Source organism: Narcine bancroftii, chromosome 8, assembly GCF_036971445.1.
Source record: "Narcine bancroftii isolate sNarBan1 chromosome 8, sNarBan1.hap1, whole genome shotgun sequence".
Classification (NCBI taxonomy): Eukaryota; Metazoa; Chordata; class Chondrichthyes; order Torpediniformes; family Narcinidae; genus Narcine; species Narcine bancroftii.
In genome coordinates this window covers 138,335,792-138,361,357 of record NC_091476.1, presented here as the reverse complement: position 1 = coordinate 138,361,357, position 25,566 = coordinate 138,335,792, and the positions used below count along the sequence as shown (strand labels likewise).

The window sequence follows — 25,566 nt, the reverse complement described above, 5'->3', positions numbered from 1 at the left end:
TTTAGAGAGGGTGCAGAGGAGCCAGGGCATTACTTGGATTATAGAACAAACCTTACACAGAAAGGTAGGGAGCGGCAAAAGGATGAGATTCTGATAGATATAAATAGGGCGAACAGCCAGCATTTTTTAACATTGGTGATAATAACAAATACAAAGGACATCTGTTTAAGTGGAAGAATGTTTAGGGCAGACTTCAGAGGAGAGTATTTAAAAAAAATTTACAAGGTGATGAGTGCCTGGAATGCATTGCCAGAGTGGTGGTGGAGGCTGATACAATAGGGATATTCAAAAACCCCTTAGATATGAACATGGATGTGAAAAAAATAGAGTTATGGGTGTGAAGTAGGGTTGTTGTGGAGTCGGTTTCCATAGGATGGCACAACCTTGTGGACCAAATTGCCTGTATGGTCATGTTCTGTCAACTGGCCTTTTAAATAAAAAATAGCACAGGATTTTTAGACTTCCAAAATATTTGGAAATAATTGTTTTTTTTTTAAAAAAAGGGAACATGACAAATTCTTCTCCTTGACCCAAGCCTTTTTGAAACCCACTTCTCTGTGTCTCTGTCCTACTTTGGTGCACGTTCCATCGTTTATTCAAATCAGCCCACTCCCTTTCGTTCGCAGTTTCTAATGCTCAGATTGGTGCTGCACCTCACTGTGCTACAACATCGCTTTCCTAGAGTGTTAGAAAGATTTTTCTGTAAAAATTTCCATATTCTACAAAGCGATAAGAGAAACTCAACACTATTTACCACTCCCACAAAAAAGGGTCAAGGCCCTAATTATCCAATTCTAATCACCTTCATTGAAAATGGAACATTAATTTTACCCCCAACAAAGCTGAGTTTGCAGCTGTGGGTTGGGATCCACACCAGAATACTGGTAGCACAAGGGAAGGATTGAGACATCTGCATTCTCCAGTCTGTATGGCAATTGACACATTTTCATTTGTATTCCACTATGGCTTCAGGCAATCTCGGAAGTCTGGAACTAGAGTAGGCAATGATGAAATTATGGAGCAAGTCATTCCCCTGCTGAAACAAGTTGTTTCTGGACTCTTGAAACCATTAGAGACGCCTATTGATTTAACATCTCACTTGAAGAATAGCAGTGTGAGATCAGGCTGGATTACATGAAGACATTTTTACTAAGTAGTAAGAGAATTAACACCAAATAGGCAAGGTTGACAGATGTGACACAAAGATGATAGATGTGAAGAAAGGAACTGTGCCTGCCATAGGGCCAAGTGCCATTGATTCAGACAAAAACAGCAACTGACGATATATGGTAAGCAAAAGATTTTTTTTAAGAAACAATCTTACCGGCTTATTCCTAAGAAATTTGAATACTGGGTTTATTATACAATGAGACTGCAGTAATAATACAAAAACATCACAATCAATTCCCATACAGACAGTAAGGATTCCCTTAGGAAAAACCCTTAAGGATCTCAGAGTACATTAATAGAAACATACAAGTTTCATAATTAACTTTGTCTGAAATACATCAGTCCAAGTTTGGAATTTGCCATACACCAGTTTGGCTTTCCCCCCCACTTACATTAGATTTAAAATGTCCACAAGCTTATTTCCACTTACATCATGCACACCAATAGCTCTGCATTTACGTTCAAAACATCTTACAGCAATACAGATTAAGGCACCTACTTTGTACAAGCAAGGCCATGCAAAGCTTTTAACAAGGTATTGAAACAAAGCTATTCTAGATTGGGGAATACTTACATCCCCCACACTTTGCTTGTTCTATCTTATAATTGATCTTAATATAGCACTGCTTAGCTGAAAGGCTTAAAAGTTTAAATGCTTCTATCTCATGGCCTCTGCAATGTTGAATTGAAGATCCAATATGTCACCCAAATCTGCCAAAAGGAAACCCACAGGTCTTCAAAATGTGATTTACTTGGAGCTGGGCTTAACTGCAGCAGTCTGAAACACAAGCTTCAGAAGTGGAATTCATTTTTTTCTTTGGAGTTTTAAAAATTGTACACCCTTGTTTTCAAACTCCTTTTTCCCCTCCTTTTGAGGTTTTCTAATTTGATTTAACAATAAAAGTGACACTGATTAAACCATTCAAAATGCAACATGTTCCTCAAAATCATCTTGTGTGCTTCCACAAAAAGTCCAGAGCTAATGCCACCATCAGTAACATACCTTTACTATGTGTGAAACCCATGAGAAACAGAAGCCAGGGATTGAGAGGAGCGCAGTAGTGCATCTGGTGGAGTTGGCAACCTGGCAGGTTCAATCCTGACTTTGGGTACTGAATATGTGCAGCTTGTACATGCACCACGTGACTGACTCCACAACAGTATACTGGCAATTTCCTTAAAATATCACATCCTCTCAGATTCCCATGACCACTGAGAATGAAGTATTCAGAATACGCATTAAGAAACTTGAAGTCATGTCATGGGAACATTCAAATAATCCTGTGGAAGCAGTGGAAAGAGTTCACAAAACGCTGACCAGGCAACTTCCTGTCCCACCTGCAGTGGCCTCATCAGACAGTTCCGAACCCACACCACCAGAGTCAAGGCATATTTATATTACATGCAAGGTCATTTTGTTCATCTAGTCCAAACTGGCTCTGAGAATAATCCTATTTTCCTACACTCTTTAAACCTACTCTCCTGCAGAATATCTCCATGCTCTTACCACACTGGGAGCAATTTTCAGTATCAGTTCACTTCACAATGCAATGCCTTTGGGATGCAAGAGAAAAATCACTGAGGAAATCCACCCAGTCCCAGGGAGAACACAGACAGAACCAGAGGTCAGAATCGAATCCAGATCTTAAAAACCGTGCTGTGAATATTCTAGGTCTTATCATACTATTTTTACACAATTAATTACAAGCCTCAACAAGTGCAAGTCTATTACACCATTTAACTTTTGTATTTCCCCCCCTCCCCCCCCCCCCCAAGAATGCTATCCTCAAACGGAAGTTGAAAATATGCAAATAACATCTGCCAAAATTTTGAAATTATGGCAGCCTGGATGACACCTCAAGCAAAGGAGTCAAAGACTAAATAACATTGCTCATCCAAGATTGGCCTGTGAGGATGTATGTTCCAGGCTGAAGACAAACAAGAGGCTGGAAAGAACAAAAATATTGAGATATATGCAGGGAGATGTGGTGAGGGGGGCGGGGGGTGGGGAAAGAAAGAGAGAGAGAGAGAGAGAGAGAGGGAGAGAAACAAGTAAATAGGACAGAAATGTCAGTATCTCACATTAGGCATATTTCGGTTTTCTTAACTGTATTTGATCTCTTTTATGCTTGGGTTGTTGCAGGACAAAAACATTTAAATAGAAAAAGCAATCCACCCAGAGGGTCACAGTGGGTAAAAGAGGAGTGAAATTGGAATATGTCCTTAGAGAAAAAGGAAGAGGGATGGGGAAATAAGAGAAACAAAGTTGGGTGAATGTGATAGATGGGGGATAATTAAAAAAAGAGTTCACCATGAAAGTAGCAATACAATTCCACATAGTTCAACTGAACATTAAGGAAACAATCATGAGGCCAAGCAAATGGGACCTGCTTTATCAAAAATAATTCAGTGACTCCCTGAATTCATTTCCCCTACAATATTTCATTGTAGAAACCAAAAATGGGCTGAAGTTTCCCCAGAGCAATTTCTGCAGCTGAGAGATCATTTTAAAATTGTGTGCAACTAAAAGGGCTAACTAGAAGATTGCAGTTTTATAAAAATCAAACACCAGTAGACTTTTCCATAATTTAAAAAAAATCATTGCTGGTGAAAACTGTATTTGAATAGGCACTTAATCAGTCCAAATTTATTTAGAATGTTTGATCCAACAAATTGGAGCAAGGTCTGTATTGCTCGTGACAATGCAAGAGATGTAACATACTGAAACTGGTATAGAAAGGGGCTACTGTAAGAAGGAACGTGATGTTTATAAATTTAGCCAGTATCAGCTAAGCCACCAACATTGAGCTTGCAACTAGAAATTAAAGCAACAAATCAAGACAAGACCATCCATTCAGTCAATGCACCAGAGATGCACTTAGTTCATTGCTACTAGCCAATTATTTCAATTCCCAATTCTTCTGCAGTCTTTTCTATATTGTCAGTTGAGGTTCCCCCAGTCTCCATGTTAGTGTCCTCATTGTTCTCCATGCTATGCGTTGCATTGGTCAGAACGTAGTAAACGGTTTCATTCTCCCCATGTTCATTTGTCCGATTGACCACTCGGATGATAGGGCTTTTCGTGGAGTCACAGGAGTCCAATGGCGATTGTTGTACATTCTCTGTGTCAGCACCTTCATCATAACTGCAGTGCTCTCGGCATTCATTTATACAACAGTTCAGAGAATCAGGGCTGCATTTTTCTGTTGTTTGGTCCATGCTGTTTGATTCTTCCACTGGCTCCAGTATAATCCCTCGTAGGTTTGCTTCTGACAAGACCAAACTCTCTGACGTGTTGCCCGAATGACCATCCTGCTTTTCCCGGTCTTTCATGAGCTGTTCAGTCAGTTCGACACTCTCATAACGTACTAACTGCAGTCGCATGTAGCCATCTTCATGCTCTTTGTATCTAAGATAGAAAGCAATACCCACACAGCTCAATAATTAGAACTGAATGATGATTGGGTTGGGTTTCTCACTTTAAAGCTAAGCATTATTTGCAATACCCTAAGGGACACTTTTAAAACAATGGGGCACTCTTCATTTATTCTACTAACTCTTTAGTTGCAGCTGGTGCCCACTCCAAACAGAGAAATTAGATGCTAAACACAAACTGATGGAGGAACTCAGTATATCAAGCAGCATCAGCAGGAGAAAAATGGTCAATGTTTCTGGCTGAAACCCTTTATCAAAACTGAGGATGTGGAGAAGAGAAGCGAGTGTAGAGGACATGGGGCCCATATGGGGTGAACCAGGGACAGGTGGCAGCATGACAGACAGAGGGAACAGATTGCAAGATAAAGGGAGAGGCAAGTCACCACCATGACTAATCTTCCTTCACCTGACCTCTGCCAATCTACTGCCTCCGTTCATTATGCTTCACCAATCACACATGGGCTGCCCTATCCCTCCCATTCTATCCTCTTCACATTCTCTGTCTTGATGAAGAGTTTGGGCCCAAAATGTCAGCAGATTGTGTTTAGCATCAGATCCTGGCACCTGCAGTGTGCTTAGTGTCTCTAAAGGAAATTATGTGGAGAGCAAGCTTCCCATGGATAACTCAGATATCCCCTGTTACAAGTGATTATGGCAAACTAACAAATATCTGTAGATTATGGAATGATATGGGTTGGGAAGAGTAACAATTCCATAGATCTTACTTTGTTGCAAATTTACTTCTGAATTCAAATGATGAAATGGGCAATGGCACAAACACCATATCTCTTAATTTACCACTGACAAAAAACACCCCTTACTCCTCAACACACCAAACATCTAGTTTGTTGTAGGAGAAGACATTATGGGTAAGGAATTACAAATAGAGAAACACAAAATAAGGAGTGGGAGAATAAAAAGGTAAATGAATGATGGGTGAGCATACCTGAACCGGGGATGACCGGAAGGCCACTTAAACTGATGTTTTTTCCTGAGGTGCACTGTCAGATTATTACCTCTGGTGAAACATTTATCACAAACATGACATTTGTATCTGGGTTCCAAATCTCCCTGAAAATGCCGAAGTAACAGTTACATTAATAATAAATTTTGGTTATCAAACTCATTTGCAGCTAGACACAGCTGAACTTGAAGACAAAGTATCAATACAAGAAAATGCTTGCACTCCCAGTATTCTTAAGAAATTAATGGTTTTTGGATATTTAAAAGATTAATGGATTGCAAATGCACCTGACAACCTTGTGAAATGGCTTTTAGAATAAAAACAAGATTGCTTGAAATCATTCATTCACTGTGCATATTTAAAGAGATACATCTAAATATTTTGGTTGATATGGTTCATAGTGTGATAAATAAAGAATTACAAAATATTATTGTTCGTCTTTTGGATGGCTCAGAGGAGGGGAGGAACTTGGAGAAACTATGAATCAATGTTAATGAACAGTGTGCAAAATGTCGTCTCAAAAATAATTCAGTAATCAGCCCCAGCGTTTGCTTGCCAAGTTTACGAGCTAATTGCTCTCTGGTCATTTCAACTATGAGTGTGACGAACCCCATAAATTCCATTCTGCTGGTTATATAAAATACCAAAACCTTGAAAAACCAATCAAGCTTTCCAACTCATAATCCACAAAGAACAGCATGCCATCAAGCAATTAAATAATCAAATTTCATAGTCTTTTATGTATGCCAAGAATATTGCTGATCTACTGCAAGCTCACCCGTTTTAAATTTCCTGCAGCTATTTCAGCACCAACCAAACATTATAAAAAGGCCCCAAAACATAATTACCCAACATATTTTAAGGTTCAACATATTTTAAGGTTAAAAGAAATCAAATAGATTACCTACCCTATTGAAAAAGATTAAGGTTCTTTACTCTAGAAAAAAAAGACGAAGGTGTGGTTTTAATGGAGTCCCCTTGAAATTATGAAGTGCTGGTTAAAGAAGAGGTTTCATCTTGCAAGAAAAGAACCAGGAGTCACTCATCAACCCAATGATGAATTCAGGGAAAACTTTTTTTTTTAATTGAGGGAGCAGTTACTTTTCTCAACAACAGCAATCAGTTAAAAGGAAGAGAACAGAAACATTTAAGGGAGAACCTAGACAAGTACTGTAAAAACACTGGTATTCAAATTCAAGCAATCAGCAAAAAAAAAAAATAGGTAAAAAAAAATGCAAGTTTAAAACTGTAAAAGTAAATTTACTCTGAAGTAAAACATAAACCTTTGATGAAGATAGGAGCAAATATTCAGCCAGCGGAGTGTCTAGGTCGTGCTTTGCTCATAGCAGGTTAAGTTGTGCAAAACAACAATCGTGTTGCCCAGGATGAAGAAGTAGTTGATGCTGCTTGCCATTGGGGAGACTCCCTTAAAGTGTCTCCTTATCCCCACTTGGTAAGAGTTTCCCCATTCAGAGGCTTTAGCTATAAACTTGCAGGAGGGGGTGAGGGTTAATTATCTGTAATATTATTGTTTGTCTTGTTTGTTTTCCTTTTGTATAAAGATTTTGTTTTATTGTATTTTATATCTTCAATATTTATTGGTTTTGGAGGGGGGTGGAAAGGGAGGGATGGGGAAAAAAGAGAAAATGTCACTGTGCATATTTAAAGAGATACATCTAAATATTTTGGTTGATATGGTTCATAGTGTGATAAATAAAGAATTACAAAATATTATTGTTCGTCTTTTGGATGGCTCAGAGGAGGGGAGGAACTTGGAGATGCAGCGGCGGTTAAATGTTTTCAAAGAAGGTGTCTAAAATTGAAGTAAAAAGCTTTAAGGTTTATATATTCATGCAAGTGAACTTTGTGCAGTGTAGTATTTTTACCTTTTGTCTTAATGTTTATTCTTAATGCAGGAGCATTGAGAGAGCAAGTCTCAAGCAACCAGTATATAAACTTATCCAGCATCTCTATAAGTGCTGGGTATCAGGGGTTTTACTGTACACGTGGTAGAAAGGAATAGAGTTCTCAGAGGGCTCTGGTCCAGCAGGAAGAGGATGCAGCCCAATGGGAAAACATGTACAGAATTAGCAGAGATCTATTGAATTGAATGATCCATTTCTAGGGAACAAAAGTCTTTAAAAAATCCATTCATGATGGAATTCATAGTCCATTTTCCTGCAGGTGGACTGACAGTATTGTTGAAAATTCTCAACGTCTAAATGTTGTACTTTTCCACTACTTACCTCATGTACCTTTCTGTAGTGGGTCTTGATAGAATATTGGGATCGTGCACTGAATGTACAACCTGCAAATTCACAGCGATAGGTCGGATCCTCGCTGTGGGTGTCCAAATGTTTTCTTAAATCTACCAAATTCTTGCAACTGAGAGACAAAAATTATAGTGTTCATGTCCATTTCCCAACAATATTTGAAAACTATTGGAAAATTAAGACAGATTTGATGATTCACCTTAAGGATACATTCAAAACTGTGGAAATTTTATTCAAAGGTTGGCTGAAGTCTAGTCACAATAATAATGTTCAAATAAAAATTTAGGAAATCTTATACAGTGGGTGTGGGGGGTGGGGGGAACACACTTTCTTCTGTTCTAAAGAGTTTTTACAAGAAACTAATCTTAAAATGGAGAAAGAGGAAAGAAAGTCATTCAGCTCAAGAGTTTTATCAGAAAGTGATTGGGTACTGGGACTATTTCATAGACAACTGAAGAGCAGAAAAGAAACAAAACACTGAATATCAACTGCTGCTTAAGAGAATCACCAAAATCAGGATAATTAAAAGGAAAGATTTTTTATAATGGAAGTAGTTATCACTTTCAATATTGATAGTCCAAATGAGAAAGTAGTAAAATGCATATCAAAAACAGAACATGCTGGAAACACTACAGGAGTGAGGAAAGAGAAACAGAATCAACAATTCAGGTGTTTTTTTTTGTTATTTCAGGATTATTGGTTTTAACCTTTTTAGTTTTTTTGGAGAAAGGAATATTTTGGGGCTTTTTAATGTTGCTGTTTGAAATATTGGTTTTTGTTTTGTTTAACACACAGAATCTGTACAGAGATTCAATGTAAGGTAAAAGAGACAGAAGGCAAGTGTGAGACGACAAGGGGGAGGGGAGGAGGGGGATGGAGAAACATTGGGGTAATGAATAAATCGATTAAGTTTTTAGGCAAATGATTTAAAAATAAATGGTAGAATTATTTTGCCTTCATTCTGAGATCATGGAAATTGGGATTGCAGAATAAACCAGATACTCAAATCTTAAGGTAATCAATTATTCATCCAAGGGTCGCAAAGGAAGCTACAGAATAAAAGGAATAACGTTCTAAATGTTCTGAAAATAGGACATGGTGGCAAAATGGGATAAATTTCACAAAAAAAAACAAATTTATTAAAAATTCTTGTTTCAAATTTGGCAACAGACCAGAAGAGCAATTAAGAGTTGAAACTGTTGGCCAAATATTTATTCAGCATAGATATCTATTGTAGTGGGTTGCCCAAGCGGCTGAGATAGACTAGATTTTTGCATTATGAATTAGAAACAAGAATGGGAAAGGGATCCCTAACACATCAAGTGTAACTATTTCAAGTAGAATACAAAGACACCAGGAACTGCATTTTCCAAGCAGAATACAAAATTCTGAACATATTGACAGAGTTCCATTAATTTCTTAGCCATTTTCTGCCACTGGAATTCTTTAGCAATGCAGTGGGGTGGGGAATAAACTGCACTTCAATCTTTTGGTCAGATCAGACCCATTTTTCTTGAAGGGTGAAAGAATACAACTGCAAACGTTGTGAAGGATTCCAGTGAGACAAACTGTGATAAAGGGTTTCCATTACTTAGTGAAATGGCAGCGGAGGACAAATCTCTACCTAATAAATGCTAGTTTCACTCAATGGGAAAATTTAGAACAAATTACCTCCCAGGGAAGGAGAATGATGGGTTAAAAAAAAAATAGTAGCAAGTAGACAAAAAAGGTCAACATTTTAACAATAAACACACCTGTATTCACAGTATTCACATCTGAATGGTTTCTCGTCACTATGGCGGAACTTGATATGGTTCCGCAAAGCTGATGGTGCTGGGCAGGTCATATCACAAAATGGGCACTTGTAGTAATTCACTAGAAAATGAAAGCATTCATTGAAACCAATGTAAAGGACAAACCACTGTTTAGTAATCACCCCGGGCGGGGGTAGACTTGATAGTATTCTTCATTTCTAAACTAAAATGATGGTTTCAAATAGTCCTGAGACTTGCTACCCATTTACTAACAAACACTACACTATCACTCCTAACTGCTAGAGGCAGATAAGGAAGTGCATAATCAGCATCTTGGAATATCACTTTAATTAACTTGGCTCAAATTTACAGGGAACATCCAAGTTATAATACATTCAATTCTCCCCTTTCATTTCAGCAACTAATAAAAGCTCCCTCTTATTAGTGGGAAAATTGAAAGAGAGAAATTAAGGGAAAATGTAGTATTCATGGCCCAAATTCTGTTGCTATAATAATGACAAAATAACAACTTCACCATTTCAGATCATTTGTAATTCCAAGTGATCAGATGCTGTCGGTGTTCTCAAAATTGACATTGTTTTCCAGAATTCCTCTCCGACTTCATGAAAATTTTAGATATTTATTAATACTAAAATGCTTTGAAATAGTTGTATTTTGTTGCTTGTCGGTGTGTGCATTTCAATGCAATAAGTAGCTACCTTTACGTTATACAAAACCATGCACTGTCATCTCAAAATTTCCAAAACCATTTAGAAAATTTGACATTCTTAAGCTTACTAAAATTCTAAAAACAGGAGCATATATAGTGCTTTCTCCTTCCCATTTTAATTAACGTGATGTCACAGTTGCCGGCACCAGGCATTCCTCCGAATCAACATCTGACATTTAGCTCTGTAACAGAGGTTATGAAAACCTTATCCTAGAAGGGATGTAATAATCCTAGAAGGGATGTAATAATGTTAGAGAGATTACAGAGAAGATTTACCAGGATGGTTCCGGGAATGAGCTGGTATCATATGAGGAAAGATTGAGGGACAATTTGATAGAGGTATTTAAAATTATGAGAACAGATAGAGTCAACGTGGACAGGCTTTTTCCATTGAGGGTGGGTGAGATTCAAACACGAGGACATGGATTAAGATTGAAGGGGAAAAAGTTTGGGGAAACATGAGGGGGGAATTTCTTCACCTATTTTTATCTTTATGACACACCAATGGCATCATGAAGAAAGCCTCTACTTCCTCAGGAGTTTGCGGAGGAGCTAGTGGAGTTGTTCAAGTGAACCGGTACGGACTTGAAGGGCCTACATGGCTGTTTCCGTGCTGTAAACGGTTATATGGTTATGGATATAGAGGGTGCTGGGAGTGTGAGATGAGCTTCAGGCCAAAGTGATAGATGCTGATTCAATTTTAATATTTAAGGAAAAGTTGGATAGTTATATGGATGAGAGGGGTCTGGAGGATTATAAGCCAGATGCTGGTCAATGGGACTAGGTGGGAAAAGGTGTTTGGCATGGACTAGAAGGGTCGAATTGGCCTGTTTCTGTGCTGTAATAGCTATATGTGGTTTAGAGGCTCTTGAACTATATTCATTTGAATGTAGAAGAATGAGAGGGGATCTCAGAAACATATCGAATACTGAAAGGATTGGACAGAGTAGATGTGAATTGGACGTTTCCCTTGGTGGGTGAATGAAGGACAAGAGGGCAAGGTCTGAGAATTAGAAGGTATCCATTTAAAACAGATGAGAAATTTCTTTAAAGGGTCATGGATATGTGGAATTCGTTGTCACATACAGCTGTGGAGGCTCGATCATTGGAGGAGTTTAAAGGGGAGATTGACAGGTATCTAATTAATCAAGGTATCAAAGGATATGGGGAAAGGCAGGAAATTGGAACTAAAAGGGAGAAACAGCTTAGCTCAGGGTGGATTTGCGGAGCAGAATTGATGGGCCAAATGGCCGCCTTCTGTTCTTTTCTGAAAAATACATTGAGCATATTTTATTATAAATCTGCACAACTGAGAATTTCCAATGGGAGATTGACAAATACAAATAATGTTGGTGCAAGTTGGAGCACCATCCCTATAAAGATGATATTAACAGAAAGGGACAAATAGTCATAGAAAAGGATCCCAGTTGAAAAAAACTTAGAAAGAGCACGAAACATGACTTGCCATGATGCCGCATATGATCTCTGAGCAGCCTTTCAGTGGCGAATCTCTTTGAACAGTGAGAGCACTGAAATCGTTGGTCTAGGGAGATAGAAGTAAAACTCATAATAAGAAATCAATTCAGTACTGTGTAAAAATAGAATTCACATGCTGCGTTTTTGAAGCTCTATCTAGGTCAATGACATCAAATGACATGTATAATCAAAACCCAGTTTGAATTATCTGGCTTTCTATCTAAGTCACATAATAAATCACTTCTACAGGTTACTGTCATACAGAGGCCATGCGAAAGATCTAGGCAGACATGTTTGAATGAGCTCCCAATGAAGAGTCATAAAAAGACAATTTAAAAGTTTAAATTCAAGAATTTTTCTGCTACAGATATACAAAATGACTAGCGAGAAACCAAGACTGCAAAAAACGATATCCGAAGAGGCACCCAGTCCACTGGGATCATCAAGTGAAAGCCTGAAAGGGAACAGCACGAGAGCTGCCTCGTGACCAGCTGAACCCATCAGTGTTGGAAGTGGGTGGGGATGGCACAAGATTTAAGTAAAATCCTGGAGAAGTTGGAGATCTTATGTACATGTTTTACAAGTGTGGAAAATGCAATAGAGAAGTTGGCTGAACTCTGAGGCAATTGATGACTTAATTAATCGAATTGGCCAAGTGGAAGTGACCTAGTTGCCACACAAGAAAAACTGAAAGCTTTAGAAGATGTCACAAAAAAGTGGGACTTGGACAGGCAAATGTTGCTGGACAAGATCAACCACTTTGAAAACTTTAGCAGATGCATTAACGTTCCAACTATTGGATTGAAGGAGATGAGTGAAGGGAACGATCCAGTGAGTTTCTTTGAATCATGGATCCCACAAGTGTTGGGAGAAAATAAATTTAATGAGAAGTTACATATAGAAAGGCCTCATTGGACCCTCAGTTCCAGAAGACATGAGGAATAGTTACCACGGCCAGACCTGGTAAGACTTTGAGTTACCTGGATTGGGAAATGATTTTGGGACCAGCATTTGATTATTCTAAACAACATAGTGGCGAACTTGAGATCATCGCTGGAAGGTGCTATTCTTTTGAGACTTTAGTCCAAGTTTGATCAAGCAAAGGAAAGAGTTTAATGATGTGAAGAGACAATTGTGGTTAAAAAAAAAGCTATTTGATGGTATACCCTGCGACACTGAGGGTTGAAGTAGTGGGGGGAAATCAACGTTTTTCCAGTCTAAGAAAGATGTGGAGAAATTTCTGAAGATTATGAGAAGACTGAAAACATTAGATAAGAAGATTGAGAAGGTTAAAAAATTGGACTAAGTAAAAGTTATATATGTATTTTTTAAAAATTGTCCTTTAATTATTACTAAATGTGAATCTTATTGGAGCTCAAGAGAGAGAACTTGGCAAAAGAAGTAGAGGGTGCAGCAGAGGGGGGGTGGGGGGGGGTAATGGTACTAGGAGAGGAGCATTTTTACAAGATGGCACTAAAAGGAGGGGTTCTCCTTCATCAAGAGAATCTGCAGGCTTCTGGGGTTTCTTGTTTACATCACCATCAGAGCCAGGGCACTACATGTGTTTTTTTTTTTAAAAAGGGGAAAGACTACAGTATTTTTTGAACAATCATAAAGGATTTTATTGCTGAACAACATTTGTTTAAGAATTGGTATGGAAAGAACGTTAAAGTTTATTAGTCTTAATATTAACAGGTTAAACAGGATGGTGACAAAACAAAATGTCACAGCACACTAAAAAAAAATAAAAGCAAACGAGGTTTTTCTGCAGGAAACACATCTTACTAAAAACTGGGATATGCAGAGTTAAAAAGAGGACAAGTTATATCATCTTCTTTTCGTTCAAAAGCAAGAGGGGTAGAGATCTGAATTAATAAAAATGTACCGATACATCAAATGACCAAGCAGGAAGGTTTGTAATGACACATGCAAGATTTATTCTGGACATTTATGAATATTTATACACCAAATTATGACGATGGAGCCTTTATGAAGGATGTCTTTTTAAAAAAAAGCACAAGGAAAGCAAAGTATATTTATTGGTCAAGGGCGGGGGATTTTAATTTTTGTTTGGATCTGATATTGAATAAATCAGTAAGAACAATAATGAGGGCAAAAGCGACAATGATTTATGAAGAATTTAATATTTTTAAATTTTATCACTCATATCAATAACAATTACTCAATTATATATGGATAATACATTTGTAATATTCAATACAAAATGTTACAAAAAATGTTTTAAAATTTTTTATCCCCACCCCCTTCTCTCCTACCCCCCCAAAAGAAAAATAAACCTAAATCTGTACATTTATCACTATTCATATTTTCCTATCATTATTTTATCTTCTAGATAATAATTGAGAGGAGTGGGTGATATGAATGACGTGGATGGACTTTACTAACCAAATCCATATGGTTCCCAAATCTTATAAAAGTTCCCATTCTAATTCCTTAATCTACAAGTAATCCTTTCTAATGGTATACAATTTTGTATTTCAGTATTCCATCTATCCATTGTTATATAATTGTTTTCCATGTTATTGCCACACATTTTTTTTTTGCTATTGCTATACTCAAAAATTTTGTTTGATATTTATCCAACTTCAATTTTTTTATCTACTTCATATATATCGAAGTAAAAATATTCTTGGATCTTTATTGTATTTTTATCTTTGCCCAAATAATATGCTCAAATCTTTCCAACTTTTACACAGGACCAAACTAAATGTAAAAAAATGTTATCAGAATAATTTGGGTTAAGCCCATTTAATTTATATGGAGTATAGTATAATTGATGTAAAAAATTATTATACCATTTGACATCTAACATTAATTGTATTTGTTACACTCTCGGCACAGTCTTGACCATACTTTTTCTTGAATTCATACATTTAAGTATTTTTTCCCATCTTTGTTTGGATTTATACAATTCCTCTACCCCCCCCCCCCCATAGTGTCTTGTAATTTTATATACATATTAGTAATAAATTTCTCAATAAATGTATCTAATTAAGTATTCAAATTGACTTTGTTGTGGAAGTTTTAAATTCACTCCTAATTTCCCTTTTAAATATGACAAGTTGATAACATGAAAAAATTGTATTGTTTTGTATATCATATTTGTTCAAAAATCATAAAGAACCTATAAAACAATCTTTTATCCTCTGTATTCTTTTACGATATCAATTATCAAATAAAGAATTATTCAGAGTAAAAGGAACAAATTGATTTTGTTTTAACATCATCGTAGGTATTTGATAATTTTTAATTCTTCTTTTCATATGGTTTCCGTTCCATACCTTCAATAAATGCTTTAAAATCAATACTTCTATTTCCCCTTTTAATAAATCATTATTCCATTTATAGAAAAAATACTCTGGATTAATTTCTCCTATTTTATTCATTTCAATCTGGACCCACACTGTTTTTTCACCAATTTGATAACAGGACAAGAATTAACTGAGCTTTTAATTTTTAAAACTTCGTAATCAATCCTCCCTGTTCAATTTTCCAAGTCAGTTTTTCCAGGGCTATTCTTGGCATTTTACCTCTCCAAATAAATTCCTTTACATTTTTATTTAATTCTTGGAAAAACCTCTCTGGTATAGAAATGGGTAACGATTGAAATAGATACTGTATTCTAGGAAAAATGTTCATCTTAATACAATTTACCCATCCTATTAAAGTTATTGGTAGATCTTTCCATCTTTTTAAATCATCCTCAATTTTTTAAAAGTAATAGTAAATAGTTCAATTTAAATAAATTATTTAAATTTCTATCAATTTTTATCCCTAAATATTTAATTGCTTCCTTTTGCCATTTGAATTTTGTCATTTTTTTAATATACTTTGTGTATAGTCCATGTCAACCATAGGCATCACTTCACTTTTATCAACATTAACTTTATAACCATATATTAAACCATATACTTCTAATCTTAAATTTAATTTACTTAATGATACTTCTGGTTTTGTTAAACTATAACATCATCCGCAAATAAACTAATTTTATGTTCATTATCTATCTCAAAACCTTTCATCTCGTTATCTCTTCTAATGGTTTCCAGCAAAGGTTCTATAGCAAAAGCAAATAAAAATGGTTATAACAGACATCCTTGTCTTGATGATCTTTCTAATGGAAGTTTTTGATATGTCTGTTTGTAACCACTTTAGCTTTTGGTTGATTATATAATTTATAAAAGCATTTGGAATTCCAAATGTATTTAACACTTAAAAAGTCCCATTCTAACCTATCAAATCCTTTTTCTACATTTAATGCAACTGCTACTGCTGGTTTATTTTCTTTCTGTGCACTTATTAAACTTATGAAATTTAATTATATTATCTACAGATCTATTTTTAATAAATTAGTCTGATCCATATTTATTAAATTTGATAAATATTTGGTTAATCTATTAGCTAATAGTTTAGAAACAATTTTATAATCTGCATTTAATAATGATTATAGGTCTATAAGAAGGTTGTAAAGGATCTTTTCCTTTTTTTGGAAAAACTTAATGCGGTTTTAAAAGATTCTGGCAAGTCACGTGACTCATTTATTCTAATATTCCCATTAATGCAACTCCAGAGGGAAACCATCTTCTCCCCCAGGGTTTTATTGTTTTGTAATGACATGAGAATCTCATACACTTCTATCTCAGAAAAGGAATTAGATAACTCTAATTTTTCATCTATATTTAAATAGGTAATTTAACTTGTAATATATTCCTCTTTTTTTCCGTCTTTCAGAGATTCTGACTGATATAATTTTTTATAAAAATTCTTTAAATTATCATTTATTTCTTCCATCTGTAGGTGACTTGACCAGTTTCTTTCTTTGTTGCAATTATTGTTCATGATAATTGTTCAGCTTTTAATTTCCACGCTAATACTTTATGGGCACTTTCACCTAATTCATAGTATTTCTGTGTGTTCATTTCCACTTTATGAGTGTACATTGCATTAAATCTTAATTTTTTTTCATCATTTTTTTGAATAAGTATTTCTTTCTCTAAGTTTAATATTTCCTTTTCCAATTTGTCTACCTCTTTCATATGTTCTTTCCTTATTTTACAAGTATAGCTTCTTATTTAACCTCTTAAATATGCCTTCATAAAATTCCACATTATAAATTTGTTCGTCACTGAATTTCCATTAGTTTCTAGAAAATATTTTATGTTTCATATTTTAAAAAATAAAAAAAGATCGCAAAAGTCTTTCCTCTAATAATATTGTATTAAATCCTTATCTTTCACCTTTATTGTGTTCTTCCTCCAATGCAATCGATAAAATTAAAGGCAAATGATCAGATAAAACTCTCACTTGATATTCAATCTTTTGAACTCTAGCTTGTAACTGTGCAGTGATTATAAACATATCTATACATAAATATGTTTTATGTCTAAAAGAATAAAAGGAATAGTCCCTATCACTTTGATGGGTTCTTCTCCAAATAGCTACGAGTCCCATATCTTTCATTAAACTTATTTCAATCTTAGCTACTTTACTTTTTGTAATTTTACCATCTGACCTATCTAGTTTTGGATCAAGAATGAAATTAAAATCTCCTCCTACTAATATTTTTCTTTTAGCACTTGTTAATTGCATAAATAATATCTTGTATAAATTTTCCATCATCTATATTTGGTGCATACATAGTCATTAGAGTGCAATATTCTGAGTAAATTTGACAATTAACCATTACATACCTTCCTGCTGTATCTGTAGTTGTAGCTAATATTTTTAACTGGTAAAATTTTATATTGTGGCAGCACACTCTCTCATGGCGAACCGGCCCTGTGTGTAATGCCACGTGGCGGGGCAGCCATGGGAAGATGCCCGTCAAGGTTTTCTCCCTGCCTCAAGTCTCCTGCCCAGTGCGCGCCTGGGGCAGCGATTATGATGTCACAATCCACGAGGTGACTGAGCTCATGCTGCCCTTAAAAGGGCACATGCTGAATTTGAATAAAAACAGTCATTAACGTTCAATATGGTGGCTGAGTCTTTCTTGGCTGTGTCCAGCACTACAATGCATTAATATTGCTAAACCTCAAGGTTTTGAACTAAATGAAGATGCCAATACCAATCCAATCTCTTTTTAACTTTTTATTCTCTTTCTCCGTCAAATAAGTTTCTTGTAAAAAAGCTACATCCACTTTTTTTTCCCATATACATTAATAATTTTTCTATTTATTATATCCTGTATTCCATTTATATTAATACTGGCAATGGCAAAAAATGTATCATGACAACCTAGAAAATGGAAACAAACCTTAAAATACAACAGTGGTATACAGAAATAAACAAGTGTATTCCATTAGAAAAAATTACATACAATCTGAAAGACAAGTGTACATTATTCGAACAAATTTGGGAGCCAGACATAAAATGTTTGAGAATGCCGACCACAAACTTACATCTCGTAAAACAACATAATTATGAGCACAATAAGATTTAAATATGTGAAAGTGGACAATACAACTTTTTTCTTTTTTGCTTTTTGTTGTTTCTTTGTTTTATGTGTTTTATTATTTATTGATATTTGAAGAGGGGTGGGGAAGGGGAGAGGGATGAAAGGGGGGAAAAGAAGAAATGTCACTATGTATACATTGATGATGATCATTTGTCAATGTTGTTATTGATATGATTCAGTGCAAGAAATAAAAATTTTTAAAAATACTAGTAAAGTTCAATTTTCCTGCCTTTGAATACTTGTATTAAATCTTATGTCCATCCATCCATCCTCTCACTCTCATAGTATTAACAACATCTCATAATATTCTTGATTAATCCAGGTGTACAATACAAAAAGAACGAAGAAATAATATTATTACGTTTTTAAAACCCTGACATATGCAGGAGGTGGTCAAAACCACACACGAACTCATGATTCCGCAGCAGTTAGTTCCATACTCCCAACTAACTCACTCGAAATGCAATACAATCTCTTGCTGCATTTAGACTATACATTCATGGATCTTTTAAACATATATCGATCACTTATAGGTTAAACCTCTCCTCCCCATTAAACTTTCCAAATTTTACAATTACATCTGAACTCATTCAGTCATATATTTCATTCAAGTGTCAACAACCACCCGTCTCCCTCTTTCAGGCAATGAATCAGCATACACCTTTGTCTCATTGGGCTCCGTAAAAAAAATCTGTTTTTCCCATCTGGAACAAAAACTTTCAAAACTGCCCGATACCTCAAGACAAAGGCATAACCTTTTTTCCATAAAACATTTTTAACTGTGTTAAATTCTTTTCTCTTTAACAAATCAAAACTTGTATCAAAATAGAAGAAAATCTTATTTCCATTATAAGCCAAAGGGGACAGTCTTTCTTTTTCCTGTTTAGTTGCCAGTTCCAAAATCATCTCTCTTACTTCGTAATGGAGAAAATTAACTAGTATCGGGCAAGGTCTCTGATCTGGTTGTGGCTATGCTCTCTCAATCTTAATGTCTCCCTCAAATTCAGTTACCCCCAAGGATTGCAGAATCCAATGCTGTAGAAACTTCTTAATTTCCTGCCCACCCTATTTTACCTCTAATAGTCTTGTAGACCTCCATTAAGTCTCCTCTCATCCTTCTTCACTCCAAAGAGAAAAGTTCCAGCTCTGCTAATCTTGCCTCATAAGACTTGTTTTCTAATCCAGCCAACATCCTGGTAAATCTCCTCTGCAACCCTCTCCATAGTTTCCATATCCTTCCTATAACGAGGTGACCAAAACTGAACACGATACTTTAAGTGTGGTCTCACCAGAGATTTGTAGAGTTGCAACATGACCTCTCTACTCCTGAATTCAATCCCCTTATTAATGAAGCCCAGCACCCGATAGGCCTTCTTTAACTGTTCTATCATCTGAACGGTGACCTTGAGGAATGTATGGATTTGAACCCCGAGGCCCCTGTTCATCCACACTCTTCAGTAACTGACCATTAACCCCGTACTCAGCTTTTTGCTTTGTCCTTCCAAAATACATCACCTTTGAACTCCATCTGCCACTTTTCCGCCCAAGTAAACACCCTTTCCATATCCTCTTGTAACCTTCTACAATCTTCAGCTCCATCCACAACTCCTCCAACCTTCGTGTCATCTGCAAACTTACTGACCCATTTTTCCACCTCTTCATCCAGGTCATTTATAAAAATCACAAAGAGCAGAGATCCCAGAAAAGATCCTTGTGGCTTTCACATTCTTAACCCATCTCTTTCAGTATGTTGGCTGCCTTTTGTTTTTAAAGACAGTGGGAGATGCAGATGGAGTCAAAGGAGGGAAGTTTTCTTTATGCATTGAGCTGCATTCACTACCACTGCAGTTGTTTTTTTTTCCTCCCCATCTTGAGCAAAGCAGCAAGCATACTTTCAATTGTACATCAGTTTTTGAGGGATGGGGAACATGGTGAACTTCCTCAGTTTAAGTAAGTAAAGGTGTTGATGAGTTTTATTGACCGCCACAACAACATGCTTATTCCAGATCAAGCCAATGGGGATATTTATTCCAAAGAACTTGAATCTATCTTCTCTTTTGACTACAGTGCTATTGATGTGGAAAGGGGTTTGAACTTTGCCTTCTCTCCTAAAAACCTGCCTTCTCTCCTCCATTCAACCTCATCATCATTTGATGCTAATGACCCCTCTACTGTGGGGTCATTAGTAGAATGAAGATGGATTTGGAATGGATGTAGTCATGGGTGTAAAGGTAGTAAAGGGCTAAGGACACATCCTTGAGAAGCACTGGTGTTGAATATGATCACTGATGAAACATTTTTACACATCTTCACTGATGGAGGTCAGTTAAAGAGGAAGGGAACAATCTAGTTGCAGAGAGGGGCACTAAAGTCTAGCTCCTAATATTTGAGAATGAATAAACTCAGTATGATGGCATTGAAGGCAGAGCTGTCATCTACGAACAGTTGTCTAACACAACCAACTGTGGCATCCAGGTGCCCCAGGGCTGAATGGTTGTGTGCAAAACACTTTTTAATGCTCAAATCATACTGCAGACAACAAAGTAATGCTGTTTCAAAGCCAGCAGACTTGCCAAGAAAGATTAAAAAGTCCTTTTACTTACATTCTGTGGCTGTCTGCCTGCGGATATGATCAAAGAATTTGGTGTTGCTGGCAAACATCCCTCCGCAAGTTGGGCATGCTACAACTTTCTCCTGAGTGTGACTACGTAAATGTTCTCGTAACTTAAATTTTACTTTGAATGTTGCTTCACAATCTAAAATGCAAAAAGTAGGTGATGAATATTCACAAACCTAATTGTGTAATCCCAAACAATGGTCTGCAGAGTGATTAAACAGTTTGTCCTTCCAAAATGCAACACCTCACACTTGTCGGCATTAAATTCCATCTACCATATTTCAGCCCATTTTTCCAGCTGGTTCAGATCGATCCGCAAACTTTGAAAGCCTTCTTCACTGTCTGCAATGTCTCCAATCTTAGTGTCACCACTAGTCACAGTCCTAGAGTCTGAGAAGCAATCATCCACAACCACTCTAGCTTCTCCTGTAGAGTCAATGTTGAATCAAGTTTATTTCTTCACCACGGATACCGAGCATCTGACAAACTTTGCATGTGGCACCTTGTTAACGGCCTTACTTAAGCCAATGTAGACAACATCCACAGCCTTTCCTTCATCAACTTTCCTGGTAACCTCCTTGAAAAACTTTAAGATTGGTTAAACACGACCTATCACGCACAAAGCCATGTTGACTATCCCTAATCAGTCCCTGGCAATCCAAATACTTGTATATCTATTCTCTGAGAACAGCTTTCAATAATTTACCTTCTACTGACATCAGGTTCACTGGCCTATAATTTCCAGGGTTACTTTTGGAGCCTTTTTTTTTTTAAAAAAAAGGAACAATTTGAGCTACCCTCCATCCTCTGGCATCAAACCTGTGGCTAAGGATATTTTAAATATTTCTGCCTGAGCCCCTGAAATTTCTAGACTAGCTTGCCTCAAGGTCTGGGGGAATATCTTGTCAGGCCCTAGGTATTTATCCACCCTTATTTGCTTTTAGATACCAAGCACTCCTCCTCTTTATATATGGGTCATGACCTCACTATTTGTTTTCCTTATTTCCCGAGACCCTCTGCCAGTTTCCTGAGCAAATACTGATGCAAAAAAAAAACATTTAAGATCTCCCCCATCTCTTCTGGCTCCATACACAAGGAGACCTATTTTGTCCCTTACTATCCATTAGCTCAATATACCTGAAGAAATGCTTAGGATTTTCCTTCACATTGTATGCCAAAGCAACCTCATCTTCTTTTAGCCTTCCTGATGTATTTGAATTTTTTGCTTGTATTTTTTAACTCCAAGTACCTAATTTCCTCCATGTTGCCTATACCTGCTATACACCTTCGAGCCAGAGCCCCAATATCCCTCGACAACCAAGACACCCCTATGCCTCTTAACTTTGCCTTTCATCCCAACAGGAATATACAAACTCTGTACTCTCAAAATCACACCTTTCACCTTCAGTTACCTTACACATCTTTGAAGAAAACAACTTATCCCATTTCATTTCCTCAAAATTGGCATTTCTGCAATTTAGAATCTCAACCCAAGGCCCAGACCTATCCTTCTCCATAATTAATTTAAAAATAATGGCATTATGATCACTGGACCCAAAATATTCCCCTACACATACTTCTGTCACCTGTCCTGTCTCGTTCCCAAATAAGAAATCCAGTATTGCTCTCTAGTTGCTACCTCTATATATTGATTTAGATTACCTTCCTGAACACATTTGACAAACTCCAAGGCATGCAACCCTTTTACAGAATGGGAGTCCCAGTCAATATGTGGAAAGTTAAAAATCTCCTACCATCACAACTATGTTTTCTTCAGCTGTCTGCTATCTCTCTGCAGATTTGCTCCTCCACTTCTCGCTGACTATTTGGCAGTCTATAATACAACCCCATTAGTGTAGTCATAGTTTTCTTGTTCCTCAGCTCCACCCATATAGCTTCAGTAGATGTTTTCTCTGGTCTGTCCTGTCTGAAAACAGCTAGGATATTTTCCCTGATGAGCAAAGCCACTCATCCACCTTTCAGCCCTCCCGTTCTATCGTGTCTGAAACAACGGAAACCTGGAACATTGCAACAAAGTTTCACAAATGGCCACAATGTCATAATTCCATGACAATCTATGCTCTAAGCTTGTATGCCTATCCTACAATACACCATGCATTGAAATAGATGTACCTGAGAAAATTTCCACCACATACAATCCTTTTAACTTCTGACATTACATGCAATCTTCACCATCATTTTCTTAGGACAATAGACAATAGGTGCTGGAATAGGCCAATTGGCCTATTGTGCCAGCATCGCCATTTATCATGGCTGATCTTTCTCTTTCAATAACCAATCCCAGCCTTATCCCCATAACCCTCAACTCCTCTGCCCACAAGAGCCTTATCCAACTCTCTCTTAAATCTATCCAGCGAATACTCCCAAACTACCCTCTGTGGCAATGCATTCCACAGATTCACAACTCTCTGGGTGAAAAAAAATTATCCTCAATTCTGTGTTAAATGGCCTTCCCCGTATTCTTAAAATATGCCCTCTAGTCCTCGTCTCTCCCATCATTAGGAACATGTGCTCTGATTTCACCCTGTCAAGCCCTTTGATAATCCTAAATACTTCAATTATGTCTCCCCTCATCCTTCTTAACTCCATCGCATATAATCTCAGTCTTTCTAACCTATCCGCGTATGACAATCCTGCCATCCCAGGAACTAAGCTTGTAAATCTGCACTGCACTCCTCTATAGCAAGTATGTCCTTTCTTAAATATGGGGACCAGAACTGGATGCAATACTCCAGGTGAGGTCTCACCAGGGCCCTGTACAACTACAGGAGGGCTCCTCTACTCCTATACTACAATCCCCTCTTTATGAAAGCCAACATTCCGTTCGCCACCTTCACAGTTTGCTGAACCTGCATGCTAGCTTTCAATGACCGGTGAACAAGTACACCCAGATCCCTTTGCATTACCCCACTCCCGATCTTCACTCCCCTATATGCTCTAACACTCTGGTTCCCATCCAAATGCAAATCTAGTTTAAACTCCCTGGAACAGCATGAACAAATCTTCCTGCAAGGATATTAGTTCTCCTCCAGTTCAGATGCAAATTGTCCTGTCGGAGCAGGTCCCACCTTCCCAATGATCTACAAACCCTCCTGCACCATGCTTTTAGCCATGCTTTAAGCTGCATTATCCACCCGTTTCTAAACTCACAAGCATGTGGCATAGATAGCAACCCTGGAGGTCCTGTCCATCAACTTAGCACCTAACTCCCTGTACTCTCTTTGCAGGACTTCATTATCCTTCTTACCATATCATTGGCCCCCTACATGGACCACAACATCTGGATGCTCACTCTCCCTTCTCAGAAGGCCATGAACTTAGTCTGAGATGCCATACCCCACCACCAGGGAGGCAACATACCATCTGGGAATCTCGCTGCCTTCCACAGACCTCTTATCTGTCTCCCTAACTATGAAATCCTCAGTCACTACAGCTTGCCTCTTCTCTTCCCTTCTTAGCCACCAGACTGAGATGGTTTAAAAAGTAGATTTGGTTAAGGAAGATCCAGTTGCCCATATCTAATTACTTTGAAGAAATCCTAGGATTCTGCCCAAACTATTTTTTTCCATTGTTTTTCAATTAGCCAACATGAAATATGCCGTTCCACCCCAAAAACAGAACTCAAATTAGAGAAATTAGAACCATAGATAGGAGAGAAACAGGCCCATCAGCTCTTTTATTCAGTGCTGAACCATTTTTTTTGTCTAGACCCACTGACCTACACCCAGTCCACAACCTTCCATACTCTCCCATCCACATACCTACCCAAATTTTTCTTAAATGTTAAAATTGAACCTGCATTCATCACTTTAGCTGGCAGCTTGTTCCACACTCCCACTCCCTCATGCTCCCTCCAAACTTTTCCCCTTTCACCCTTAACCCATATTCTCTGGTTTGTATCTCATCTCAGTAGAAAAAACCTATCCTCATTTACAGAGATTAAATACCTCCAAATCTCCCCTCAATCTTCTATACTCCAAGGAATAAAGTCTTAACTTGTTTAACCTTTCCTTGCAATTCATTTCCTCAAGTCTGGGCAAGATCCCAGTAAATCTTCTCTGCACTCCATCTTATTGATATCTTTCCTATAGTTAGGTGACCAAAACTGCACAAGAAACTCCAAATTTGGCCTCACCAATGTCTTATACAACTTTACCATCACATCCCAACTCCGAAAGTGAATACCTTGATTTATGAAGGTCAATAAGCAAAAGCCTCTCTTTACAACCCTATCCACCCGTGATGCCACTTTCAGGGAACTGTGTACCCCTCTGTTCTTCCGCATGCCTCAGTCCACTACCATTTACCATGTTTGTCCTTCCAATCTGTAACACCTCACACTTGTTTGCATTAAATTCCAACTGCAATTTTTCCAGCTGGTCCAGATCCCTCTGCAAACTTTGAAACCTTCCTGTGGTCCACCACACTTTCAATCCTAAGAGTCATCTGCAAACTTACCACATTATCATTCACATCACTGATATTGATGACAAACAATGGTTCCAGCACTGATCCCTGAGGCATACCACTAGTCACAGTCTGAGAAGTAATCATCCTTTCACTACTCTCTGGCTTCTTCCATCCAGCCATTGCTGAATCCAGTTCATTACTTTGCCATGAATACCTAGCGTCTGAACTCCCTGACAAATCT

General features: G+C 37.2%; 1 protein-coding gene across 4 annotated transcripts in view; it reads right to left on the bottom strand.

Annotated features, from left to right (window-relative positions):
* Positions 1 to 3,789: 3,789 nt before the first annotated feature.
* Positions 3,790 to 25,566, bottom strand: part of hinfp (histone H4 transcription factor) — a 34,334-nt gene continuing 12,557 nt past the window's right edge. For 3 of the 4 annotated variants that reach the window (XM_069894995.1, XM_069894994.1, XM_069894996.1), the window contains exons 6-11: positions 20,881 to 21,033; positions 11,792 to 11,869; positions 9,597 to 9,717; positions 7,816 to 7,954; positions 5,552 to 5,676; positions 3,790 to 4,579 (exon numbers count right to left, since the gene is read on the bottom strand). In XM_069894995.1, the coding sequence (XP_069751096.1) occupies positions 4,063 to 4,579; positions 5,552 to 5,676; positions 7,816 to 7,954; positions 9,597 to 9,717; positions 11,792 to 11,869; positions 20,881 to 21,033 (1,133 nt within the window). In that variant the 3' untranslated portion in view covers positions 3,790 to 4,062. Of the gene's footprint in view, positions 4,580 to 5,551; positions 5,677 to 7,815; positions 7,955 to 9,596; positions 9,718 to 11,791; positions 11,870 to 17,513; positions 17,650 to 20,880; positions 21,034 to 25,566 lie in introns of those variants that run through there. The other variant, XM_069894997.1, reaches the window with a different exon arrangement.